This window comes from Hippoglossus hippoglossus, chromosome 22, assembly GCF_009819705.1.
Source record: "Hippoglossus hippoglossus isolate fHipHip1 chromosome 22, fHipHip1.pri, whole genome shotgun sequence".
In the NCBI taxonomy this organism is placed as follows: Eukaryota; Metazoa; Chordata; class Actinopteri; order Pleuronectiformes; family Pleuronectidae; genus Hippoglossus; species Hippoglossus hippoglossus.
In genome coordinates this window covers 3,048,534-3,061,239 of record NC_047172.1, presented here as the reverse complement: position 1 = coordinate 3,061,239, position 12,706 = coordinate 3,048,534, and the positions used below count along the sequence as shown (strand labels likewise).

At 43.0% G+C, this 12,706-nt stretch overlaps 1 protein-coding gene across 2 annotated transcripts in view; it reads right to left on the bottom strand.

Moving 5' to 3' along the window:
* atrn (attractin) overlaps positions 1 to 10,394 on the bottom strand; it is a 109,506-nt gene extending 99,112 nt beyond the window's left edge. Inside the window, exon 1 of one of the 2 annotated variants that reach the window (XM_034576842.1) lies at positions 9,915 to 10,394. In XM_034576842.1, the coding sequence (XP_034432733.1) occupies positions 9,915 to 10,141 (227 nt within the window). In that variant the 5' untranslated portion in view covers positions 10,142 to 10,394. The remainder of the gene's footprint in view (positions 1 to 9,914) is intronic. The other variant, XM_034576841.1, reaches the window with a different exon arrangement.
* Between the last annotated feature and the right edge of the window lie 2,312 nt (positions 10,395 to 12,706).

The window sequence follows — 12,706 nt, the reverse complement described above, 5'->3', positions numbered from 1 at the left end:
AGACCCATTACTAGGCTTACAGTGATTTTCAAATTGAGCAAGGAACATTTGACGGCTTTGTCAACCAATTCTATTTTCATCAAGTGGCCCCAATGACTTAATGGTGTCAAAACACAAAATCTGAAGCTTTGACCAGAGCGGGGGTCAAGTGCTGACCCGGCTTTCATCTCCCTTCAAGGGAAACGTCCTGAAAGTGTTCTGGTTGAATAAAGTAGAGAAATTCTGCCTCTCCAGTAATCACACTTTAAAAATGTCTTCCCATTTGCTTCTTTAGATTCCCAGTTTATAGATATAGAAGATGTTGGTGCTACATTAATACATCTGGAGGAAATTAAATTAATCTGAATAAAACCAGAGGAAACACTAAGAGACTTTCAGTGAAGACATTTGATCGTATCTCTTCTCAGTACAAACTGTAATTTCTCTGAAATTCAGCAATTTACCACTGAGTATATGAATTTAGTCCTTTTCAACGATCAAGGACATTGAATCGAACACGTGTCTGCTGCAGAGCGGATGGTGGCTTATGAACGGGGGGGGGGGAAACAAGTCTTTTTTTAGACCCAGCACAGTTTGGGCCATAAAGAGACTTTTTATATGCAGAAGTCAAAGCACGGTCTAATGTCATCTCTCGCCGGGGGCAGATATATTATGGTCATTTTCAAATCAGAAGGCAGTAAAGAAAGAAAGTTGCATTAACGGCCGCCTTCGTGTTTTTACTGTAATAAAAAAAATGCAGACGGCACGTTAAGGAAACAAATCTTTATCTGAAATATGAGAATTAAATGAAACTGAACCAAAACAAGTTCCCTTTAACCAATCAACCATTTTCCAAGCAATTAACTAACTCGATCTTCGGTCAATAATCAATTCTAATCAATTAAGAACTGAAAGCTTCTAGAATACACGTCTTGATCCTGGAATAAAGTTTCATAAATCACATAAAGCACAAGAGAGTCATTTTAGCCACATGTAAAATTTAATAACTCCATTACTCAAGAAATGTCCCCCTCCACCTTTTGTTATTAATGGTACATAATTCATCACTGTGAATATTCTGTATAATTGAGAGAGAAGGTCACTGCGACTCTACCTGCAGGAAAGAATCACTTCTTTCACCCAAGACTTGAGATGCCTGCAAGTTTATTTCATAGACTTTAAATAAAGATAAACACATTTCCACTTCCGTCCATTGTACAAAAATGACGCTACGATATTCCATAGGCAGAGTCTCAGCCAATCAGGAGTCTGTCTCAGCTGTCAATCATGATCTTTCCCACCTTTGATATAGCAATAAATAAAACTTACCACAAAAATGAACACGTGAACATACATTAGTGTGATAAGAACTAACCTAAATGACAGAAACCATCCTCGACATGTGCTTTGAGTTTTTAGTCTGGCCCGTGTCCTGTTCACGAACCTGGAGGACGCAGGGTTTATAACTTATATGGCGGCAGGCCACCAGGGGGCGAACAAGATGCTTGGGCTCCACTTTTAGGGGTTGTGTTGTCATCCACCTTCATACACAGTGCATTACAACGTTTTCCTCGTGTTCACAGATTTATTGAACACGAGGTTAGAAGGAAAAGTTCACGAGCGAGCTAACTAGAACCGCCAGAAAGGTCCTTTGACCTCTGTGCAGCACTACAGCATAAAGTTAGAGAAATCTAAAAAAGGTACAACTGAACGTCTGTGAGTTTGTCCTCCTCATGTTAAACAGAATCTGTCTCTTCTGTCCTGGGATACGAGCGCGAGCCAGCAGGTGCTTCTACCATTAGACGGACAGGCAGAACCTCACGTTTCACGATGACATTCAACAGCTGCTCTTTCTCATGCAAACAGCGTCTTTGCAGCAGAGCCAAGTGGTCGACAAATGGAAAAGTGGTGCAGCATGAGAGCAGAGAGCAAACACGACTCCTCATTCAAAAGGCAACAACCAGGCTGAAGGGGAAAAGAGCACGCTCAGACAGAATGTAAATGCCACTGAGGCAGAAGGGTTTTCCCTCCAGACGGCCTGGGCAGACGCACAGAAGCTGCTGATACGATGATTTACATCTATTAGGGAAAACAGCATAACTTTTCACTGTGGTGTCCCCGTGCAATTCAGTGTGGGGGGGGGGGGGGGACATCATGTGACAGCTTCATGTGATTCTGCACATTCTGCAAAAAGAGAAATCTGCCTCGACAGCAGAAACCTTTTTTCCGGGGATACGCACAAACACGAGCATCTCAGGGATGTCTTGTGCGTGAAGAAATTAAACGTAAACACCAAGATTGAGTGTGATGGAAAATGTTTAGGATGATAACTACAATCATCCTGCAGGGAAGTTGTTGAAAAGTCAAGCTCACATTTCACCCTCAAAACTAACCAGAAAAATGAGCTGTCAAACATACGCAAGTGTGATAAGAGCTACCTGACTATATACACAATACAATAAATGTGACTATATCCTCTCTTGCTAATGTTGCTGCGTCAAACCCTTCAAAAGACTTTGTGCTGTGTGTACACGTGTGTATTTTCATCGGCCTCTAAATGCATCACATCTCTGCTGAGACCAGATTAAAGTCGTCGGCAGGAACAAAATCCTCTCCGGTGACATTGAGCATCACAGATGTGCCGAGTGCCGCTAACTGCTGCCACCTCACAAGATTCCTGCAGATTATCAGACAGCTCCGCGGCCATTTAGACCAATTGCCATTTTGTGTGCGGCTGTGTAAATACATCAATGACTCCGAGGAGATAAGGGACGGAGCAAATATCTGCGTCTCTGCATCAGGAGGTTGAAGTGAATGAGATAAAAGTAGCACAGTCGCGAAGGTAATTGCTCTCTCCATTGGACTGGCAGGCTGGTGGCTGAGTGGGGCCTTTTAGAGCAGTGAGGTCAGCCTTCAGGTTCCAGACAGCGCCTGAGGACGGATGTGGACGCATATAATACACAGACGTCTACGACAGATTTACTACAAAGCAGAGAGCTGTGGAGCTGTGAAAGAGAAAATAGTAAAACTACTGTTGATGTCAGACAAGGACAACAACAGCGCTGGTGTTTAAAAATGAAGAGATTGATTCAAACTGGTGCCGAAAGAAGTGATGGATCAATCAGTTAGGAATATAAATGGGTACATTTTGGAGGTTTTGATAACGTGGAGCAACATTTCTACACACACGGGGAACGCCGTGCACGCGCCTGCCAACATTTTCATGCTATTCCACAACAGTTGGTGGTGATCACGTGCCAAGAAATGTAGCAACGCACCAGCAAAAAGGAAAGAAGACGACTGCCAGCTGGTAAACATGAATGTAAACAAGCTCGCTCCAAATTACAAAAAGATATGGTTGGTAACTGTTTGAGAAGGAAAATGCTTTTGTTGAGTGTAAATATAAAGAGGGAACTTTACACTGTTGAAAAGCAACAAATCATTAAATCGTCTTCCTCCTTTAAGCACATGCTGAAGAAAAACAAGAAGTTCATAGATCTGCCCCTTTGTCCGTATCCATGCCAACATGTAATGGGCTCCTTCTTGGTCTATGTCACATCCTCCCACCAAGTTTCATGGTAATTCCTTCAGTCGATTTTGTGTGATTGTGCTAAAAAAACACAACAAACAAACAAACAACCTCATGGTGGAGGTAGTGAAAATGATCATTAGTTGCAGAGAGCAGAGTTGAAGTTGTCTTTTCTGCAGAGAGGATGACCAATAAACCCTAGAATGAGGAGGCCAGTTGTAGAAAGACCTAAAAGGAGAACATATATTGCTGGAGAGGTGCAATAAAATCAAGTCCCAACTCAGATGGTGGTGGCACTGGATCCCTTCTGATGATGGCATTTATTTCATGAACCTGATCCAGCTGCTTCAAAAGATAACAGCTTGCTCATGGAAACTGTACGTGCCATTAAAACATGAACAGCAAACTCAAGTCACAGAATTAGCTGGCAAAGAGTTGCACATTAGCTGCATTAGAAATTGGGGGGGGGGGGGCGGTGCCAGGACATGAACATGCGTCAGAGGCTTATTCTGTCTTTAAGTGGCATGAACAAAGCATTTGTTCAGCACATCATCCCACTGCAAAGACTCATAACCACGATCCACATAAAAAAAAAGAAAAAAACTTCTTGGCTAATGCGTTATCTCATACCAATAAAAATAAAATAATAAAGCTGTTCAGTTGCATTTCTTTGGGAGTCTTTGTGCCGAGAAGCATAAAGCTGGCTTTTGTAGGAGTGATCTGATAAGAGTGTGAATGTCGGATCCAGTTCAGCCTTATGGCAACACTCATTACCAACAGTTACCCGCTACAGTGCCACGCTGACATGAGCCAGTGGATTGTGTAGCGCAAATTGCTTTTCAAAATGAATTTAAAATGTGCGTCAGTCCAAATTAAACGATATTCTCTCACTTGCTTATACAACCATCCACACAGGCTGCTTTCAGACATAGACTGACATTTTCCTGAAATGTTCCAGTGGGTGAGAACGCAAATGTCCGAGGCAGTTGCTCCATATATTTTCCGTGACTTTTCCTGCCAGCCCCAAATACAAATACTCAGAGAGAGCCCATGTGAGAATATGGTCCAGGAAAATGACGATTACAACATGCAATGGACACAAATCATATTTATTTCGAATATACGAGAGCTTTTGGTGATATGATCGACGCTGGTGTTGATGAGCTGTAAACAAAAAACCAAGCTTTCCACAGTAGAATTGATAAGTCATGTCCTGCCTTCTATGTGCTCCACCCAGGCTCCACCCCTCGCTGGAACGTTTCAGGTATTTTACTGTTGTTGTGAACGTGTCTCATCCAGAAAATCTCTTTCTGTATTGTTCATGTGAAAGCCAAAGAGAAGGACATGGACATATTCCAGAGTTCATGTCTGCAGGCGGCTAAAGTACTGCTGTTAAGTGTCTGGGAGTTTCACGAGGCAACAATTAGCTGCAACATCCCTGGTTTTAAACTGGTCGTTAACGTGTGTCTTTTCCCATCTCGCTCATTTCCTGTCAAAACAGAAAAGGCCCCCGAACAAAACACTACGGCCAAAGACAGAACAGTTCCGTTAAAAAACAAAACAAATCGACTTCAAGGTCTCTCTATAAACAGAGCACCAATCAAACTACCTTTTTCCCCAAGTAGTCCATTCACAATGCAGTCTGGGGATTGACCACAGCAACAGGAAGTAACTCTTCTGGGCAGTTTCATTTCCAAACTCTGTGAGAAGCACAAACACTGAGTTGAAGGGAGAAATAAAACCAAAGCTAACGTGCATGGACGGACGTCACTGGAAGAAAGAGCTTCATGTGGTGTGAAGCCTGGATGAGGCCGACATGTGATTTCGCAAACATTTCTTAAATTGCAATATTCATTATATAAAAACAGGACACAATGAATATTGATTTCGTGACCCAAGGAGATCTACTCGCTGTGATTCACGGAAAACAGTTGCACACAACTTCAAAGTTTCCCTTAGATCAAGAGGAAAATCGAAATTTTCTGGCGTAAATCTACAACAAAACCCTCCAGTCTGTCTTTGCCTGCCCCCCCACTCCTTCATGTTGATTTTGGCCCTTGTGGCTAATCAGGACGTCATCTTGGCACGAACTTGCCACAGAAAGCCGCTTTTACCAGCGCTCACCCAGCCTTGTATGGCAGCATTGTCTGTATGCTAAACACGGGCTCGGACCACAGCCGCTCCTCCAGAAAAGGGCCCTTTGACCGCGGAAGCAACAACAGAAGCAGCGCTGGTTCTGGGGGAATGGGATCAGAGCGCAGCAGGTTTACCACTCCGCTTAGTGATAACCAGTCCGACGGGCTGAGGCGGCTGCAACATCCCCCGATAGAGTCATACAGAGCGGCACCAACGTTTGATCCCAAGCACTTGTACTGTAAGTCAGAGCCCTGCTGTGCTATTAGTGAAGTTCAGGGTCAACACCACAGCCACTGCAGCGGCGCAGGCAGGAGGGAAACGCTGCTTTTAAAAAGAAAAAGTTGAAATAGGGGGCAAACTGAGAAGCTCCAGACAGAACGAAAGTTCAACTTTAATAATCCTCACAGGGACGTTAATTGGGCCCAGTGGACAGAAACTAATCCCAGTTTTAAAGCAAGTACCTTAGTGGAGGGTAAAACCTAATACGCAGGAATATATATATACTAGTCTGCTGATAACAAGTTCTTTCATTACTAATTAATCGGTTTATTCTTTTTTTCAAATCAGTGATTAATTGTTAAATTTATAAAACGTCAAAAGACATTAAGGAAATGAGATTAACGTCCACAGCCTCGGGTGATGTTTCAAATTGATCCCACTGATAGATACTACGGGCCAAAGATGTTCAATTTACAAAATCAAGACAAGAGCAACACATCGTCTCATTGTAAGTGGAACCAGGGGCTTTTCCCACAGTCACAGTTTTCCCACCACACCAATACTGGGAGGAATTCGTGGGGGTCAGCTTCTTGAAATGTGAATAATCATTTAATTCATTTCTAAACAAAAGTCCCGAATCCCTTCAGACATACAACTGTTTTAAGACCACGGACGTTTTCACACCTGGAAATCTGAACCAGGCTTCATGTCTTTGTTCTATTGTTGAAAAGTAGCCTGTTTTTTATTACTACCAGCAAAATGAAAGTCCCTGTTGTTCAAACATTACATCGTGGGAGGTGAAGACCAAGAATCCTGTGAGCTACTTTTTCTTCTTCTATTGTTTAATGCTGTGGCAAATTCTGGAAATTGGCACGTAACTCCGATCTATCGCAATACAAAAGAAATCGTCGAAGATTCCTGGATCCGGCTCTTTCCATCCAGTAATTTTTGTGCAACACTTCTGACAAACAGAAACCTGCTTGGAGGAAGTAATCAGAAAGATAATTAAACCCCATTCCAGTCAAACCCAGGACTTTTGAGCCTCCATGTTATCCACGAAGCAGCTGGTGTTCACATTCATAATTTCCCACACATCACCAGTTTCTAAAACACAAACAAGACAAACTATTTAACCCAGACAACCCTGGACCCTGCTGATCTGAAACCCTGGCAGCGCTGCAGCCTCCGTTCCACCTGCTCAGATACGATCAGCCATCGTCTGCACTAATGTGCAAATAGTCACAGTTTCAGAGGATGCAGAACACCACAGGCCTCCACACGCCAACTCGGCTTTTTACAACCGGGCCGGGTGGCACTGAGCTGAGGCAGCATGACACCGAGTGTTGAATTCTTTTAGGACAAAACACCCAGGGTCTCCTTAGAAGAGCGTTTCACCGAGGGCTGCCTGCTGAGCACACCCTGATGGACACGTCCGAGCTGCACAGATCTGCTTAGCTCATCACAACACGGGAACCAGATCAGCTTGCTAACAACCCAAAAAGACGGAACGCACAAGTATAACATTACTGCCTCGGCTCAAATTTGACTCAACCAGGGGAAATAAATGTGGATGAGGGAAGTTGTTCGTTTGCGTTTCACAGGGAGAAACAGTCCTGTAACCAACATTGATTGTGTCTAAATGAAGTGTCATCACACGATGGAGGACAATCCTCTGCACGAGGAGTCCAGGTCACAATATTCACTCCAGAGAGGGGACATTTTAATGAGCTCAAAGAACAAGATGTGCAGCAACGATGGTCTGAATATTTTTATTAATCAACGTTTGACACTCTTCTATAGCGTACTGCATTCAGCATTGCACAGTCGTAGTGTCATCAGCGTTTGTTTAAAATAAGTTGAGCTGACACAGGAAGCTTCACACATGAAACTGGGCGAGTGAGAGCGGATGTGCTTTGGTTTTTAATAGTCGTCTGATGATATCTGAGCCTTTGACAGACATATCTGTATTTACGTTTCCTGATATGAAACTTATATTTTACATTTAAACAACGCAGAATGCTTATTTTCTTAATTCAATGCAATGTTTTTGTGTTTCTTTTATATTTATTTATAATAGTTAATGGGTGAACTGTAAAATATTAAGCCCGAATTACATTTCTGTGTCATTGGGGTGATAACGAGAATTTAGTGAACACAAAAGATCTTTATTATAAAAATATATCGATATCGGAAATCGTTAAAGCCGCCAATATCGATATCAGTCCCCAAAAATCCATACTGGTTTGTTTGTTTACAAAAGTTTGACCACCACTGAGCTGCTGTCCTGCTGTTTGGTGGAATGTTCACGTCTGTGGTTCGTAACTAGCACGACACCTGCTGCATTCCATGTCCTGTGAAGCCAGACGACACCTGACAGACCAACGACAACAACAAAAAGCCAGTTTGGACTGTGCCCTCAGCTGCACTCCCCTGCTGAGATCTCCAGCAGCTCCCACCTCGGTCCGCTCTCGGGCCAACACAACCACAGACATCACCGTGTGTGGGTTTATGGAATAACTGAGTTTAAAAATAAAAAGGCTTGAGTGGGTGACCTGCAAACTGATTTACCTGATATCTCAATTAAAAATAGCTATTTCCATGCTTATTTAAAAGTATGTGTAGAAAAATGACAAATGTCTGGTGGGAGCTGTTCAAAGGTGAGGATTTGCTGCCTATTATTAATTTAACGTTGTTATACGTTGAAGACTTTTAGGTTTAATTCTGCAAGTCACACAAAAGGATTTTTTTGGGGCCAATGGGAATTCCTCCCTTTTAGACGATTATACATTAACACAATGATCATCAGTTGCAGCTCTTATCTGCCGCGCTGGGCAATAAAACAATATCATCGATAAATATCACAAAACAAACACATAAAAGCTAAAAGAACATACATGGAAACATGAGGTGTAAGAGGCCAGTGCTGCGGTGCTGGGTGCATAATCAGTATTATTACTACTTGTGATAAACATACACATCACATACCAGCAGTTCTCAGGTTATATACAGACATGTGCAGCTTCTAGACCAGGACAACTGAGCCCCTGTGTTGACATACGTGTTGGTGGTAGTAGTAGTGTTAGTAGTAGTGGTGGAAATGGTAGTGGTACTAGTGATAGTACTAGTAGTGTGATGGTGATAGTAACAGAGGTAGTAGGGGGTGGTATAAGTAGCAGTGGTAGTATTATTATTATTATAGTGGTGGTAATAGTAGTGGTACTATTAGTAGTAGAGGTGGTACTAGTAGGGTGGTGTTAGTGGTATAAGTAGTAGTGGTATTAGTAGTAGTAGTAGTAACAGTAGTGGTGGTACTCATAGTAATAGTGACAGTAACAGAGGTAGTAGGGTGGTGATAGAAGTAGTGGTAGGACTATCATTAGAGGTGGCAGTAGTAACAGTAGTGGTGGTGGTAATGGTACTAGTGGTAATAGTGGTATAAGTAGTGGTGGTAGTAGTATTATTAGTGGTGGCAGTAGTAATTGTAGTGGTGGTGGTAATGGTACTAGTGGTAATAGTGGTATAAGTAGTGGTGGTAGTAGTATTATTAGTGGTGGCAGTAGTAATTGTAGTGATGGTAGCAGTATTATTGATAGCATTAGTAGTACTAGTGGTAGCAGTGTTATTGATAGTATTAGTAGTGGTAGCGGTATTACTGATAGTATTAGCAGTGTTATTGATAGTATTAGTAGTGGTAGCGGTATTACTGATAGTACTAGTAGTAGTGGTAGCAGTATTACTGATAATATTAGTAGTGGTAGCAGTATTACTGATAGTATTAGTAGTACTAGTAGTAGTGGTGGTAGCAGTATTACTGGTAGTATTAGCAGTGGTAGCAGTATTACTGGTAGTATTAGTAGTAGTGGTAGCAGTATTACTGATAGTATTAGTACTAGTAGCAGTACTACTGGTAGTATTAGTTCTAGCAGCAGTGGTGTCTCTGCGGTCCCTCCGCTCCTCCGGAGCCTCCAGCCTCTCAGTGACTCTCCCCGGAGCAGAGCGACATGGTCAAGATGTCTGAGCGGTAAAAAGCAGCTTCCTCCTCGGACTGTACCTGAATCTCCCTCCGCAGTGCTGGCACTGGTCCCCGACCCAGCCGGGGAAGCACACACAGCTGCCGGTGGCCGCGTTGCACTGGCCGTTCATGCACGGCTTGTCGCAGTCCTTCGCCTCGGTGGAGCCGGGCAGCCCGGACAGGAGCCCGGCGAGCGACAGCAGGAGAGCGGTGGTCAGCATCAGCAGGCTCCGGCCCCGGCTGGAGCCCGAGCAGGCCCCGGACATCCCTTCGCTAAAGATGGCTGCTTGCAGACAGACGCTCCGCTGCTGGGGGGGCAGAGAGACCCGACGAGCTGCCCGCGGCCGTGCGTCCGTTAGTCGGGCCCGAGGTTCGCGTTGGCCCGGAGGTGGCGGTGGGTGTGTTGGCTGCTGTTCGCCGGGGACTCGGTTCACATCTTCCCAGAGGTTCCGTCTCCCAGCGCCGCAACAAGCCGCATATTGACATCCAGAAGTGACGTAGAGCGGCGGAAATGCGCAACCGGCGGAGCGGGGGCGCGCGGGGCTTTAAACGCACAGGCCCCGCCCCCTTTACGGGCTAGCCTGTTAGCTTAGCCGCTCAGCTGTTAGCATGGCTAGCAGCCATCAGGTTTGTATTCAGCCTTTGTGCTAAATTAATAATAATTATCACGTTCGTATAATTTTACCTATGATCAATATGTTTAGTTGGGTTTTCAAGATACATTTTTCTTTATTTTTGTAATATAATTGTTGATTATTGTACAATATTTTTTTCATATAATAACTAATATAACAAGTATTTGAACAGCCTCCATAAAAACACACTTTAAGCTATGACCAATATGCTTGGTTTAGTTTTCTTAATTTTCTAAATTAATAAAGACAGAAAGTTTCTTTGATTTACTTACTTTACTTATTTATTAAAATAAGTTTTATTTTGTAAAAACAAAAACTTTATAGAGTTCAAATAGTTGTCTTGCTCTAGAAATATATAAAGTGAATACAGTATGTAAAGTATATTGTTATCTTTCTGTACATCACAGTTTGGGCGGGCAGTCCACTAACATGTCGGCGGTTCGATCCCCAGCTCCTCCATTCTGCATTTCTTTGTTGCTTTATTTTTCAGCAGGATTATGCACAAAATATTTAATGGATTTCCATGTGTTTCTCATGTGTTGTGTGCAAGATGAACACTGCATGGTATAAACACACACACATACAGTAAGTGTACAACAACCTGCACCAAACATCCCTGTTGTTCTGCAGGATTTTGGTGGTTGTTTGCCAAATAATAATAATAATGTGCCCAACACCAACCCACAGACTTCACACCAATGACACAAAACTGTACAAACGGTATAGAACAGGTTTATTAAATTTAGACTTGTAAGAAGTCATCATATTCCAACGCGCTTCGTCGCATGAAGCGCGTTCATAATAACACCAACCCACAAAGGATTGATCGCGGCATCGGAACATAAATAAAGCAAATAAACATATTTACAGTTCAACGTGGACAGAGAATGGGTTTGTGCACAGGAACACGCAACGAACACATGTCCAGACCGAGGCTTCGGAGAGCGAGAGGAGGGACGTGAGTTTTCCAACGGAACAATCCTCAGGTAACAACGTACCTGGACAACAGGAGCGGGAGGAGGATCGACATATTTCAACAGAGCAAGAAAAACCTACTGTATAATGTTATTCATCTGGTTTGAGGGAAAAGCACAACATCTCTAGAACCTGCGATAATACACTATTGTCAGTAATGCTGATTTCAGTTGAACAGTATATGATAACAAGGTTTTTACTACAGTAGGTGATTTAACTTATTTCTTTCCTGTTGTAAATCAAAAAGAAAAGCATGTTTTAGCTAATTGGTGAAAGAGAAGGATTTACCCAGAATTCATTCCTGAATTCATTTAAAAAACATTAACTCAACAAATGGTGTCACATTGTCAACACAGGATTTAAGTGACAGTACCTTCATACTGTCCTTCACAAAGCAACGTCTGAATATGCAGGATGAGTTTTCACATTTTTCCGACTGACTTGAGGACACGTGATGACCGAACTGAACCCGTTCCCTCCTTTAATCGAGGTGATAGAACAGTGTGTTTGAAACCCTTTTACAACAAGAAGAGCTCGTCTTCGCTGGGCCGAGTGGACTGATGGACGAACAACGGTCCTGACTTCCTGTATCAGACACAGTCGAGACTTTACAGTGATCAAAAAACCCTGCAGGATAATCAAAAAACTGCACTTATTTCTAAAAAAAGAGAAGATCCTTAGAAAATTACAATCATTGAAAGCATGTTACAATTAGCAGTGTGAGTGTGTGTAGTTACAAACAAAAGGTCATGTGCTCTCCCAGCACTTCTTATGTACATAAAACAATGCTTATGAGGGATCACATGACCAACGTCAGGTCCAGGTCCCCGGTAGACAAACTAGAGGGGGACAAAATAAACAAACAAATAAAACAAACTGTCTCACTTTCTTCGCTAAATGCTATTTTCCTGGATGGTGGGAGAGCTGCAGACCTCAGTGCTTCACCGGGAACACCAGCTGGACGAGGTTGGAGCACAGGAGCCAAATTGCAATAATGTGAGGCGAGTCACAATCAGTTACTCAAAAGTACACGTAACTGATTTTTATTTTTAAATGGCACTCTGGTTCCACCGCTTCTCCTCGGATGCTCGAAGCGCAGCAACCCCCTCCGCTCGGTTTCCCATGGAGGTGGAAACACTGAGATTAATTTCAAAACAGCTACAAGAGGTGATCTGTCTTTGGAGGTCACACTGTAACATTCGGCTCTTTCCGATAACGTCT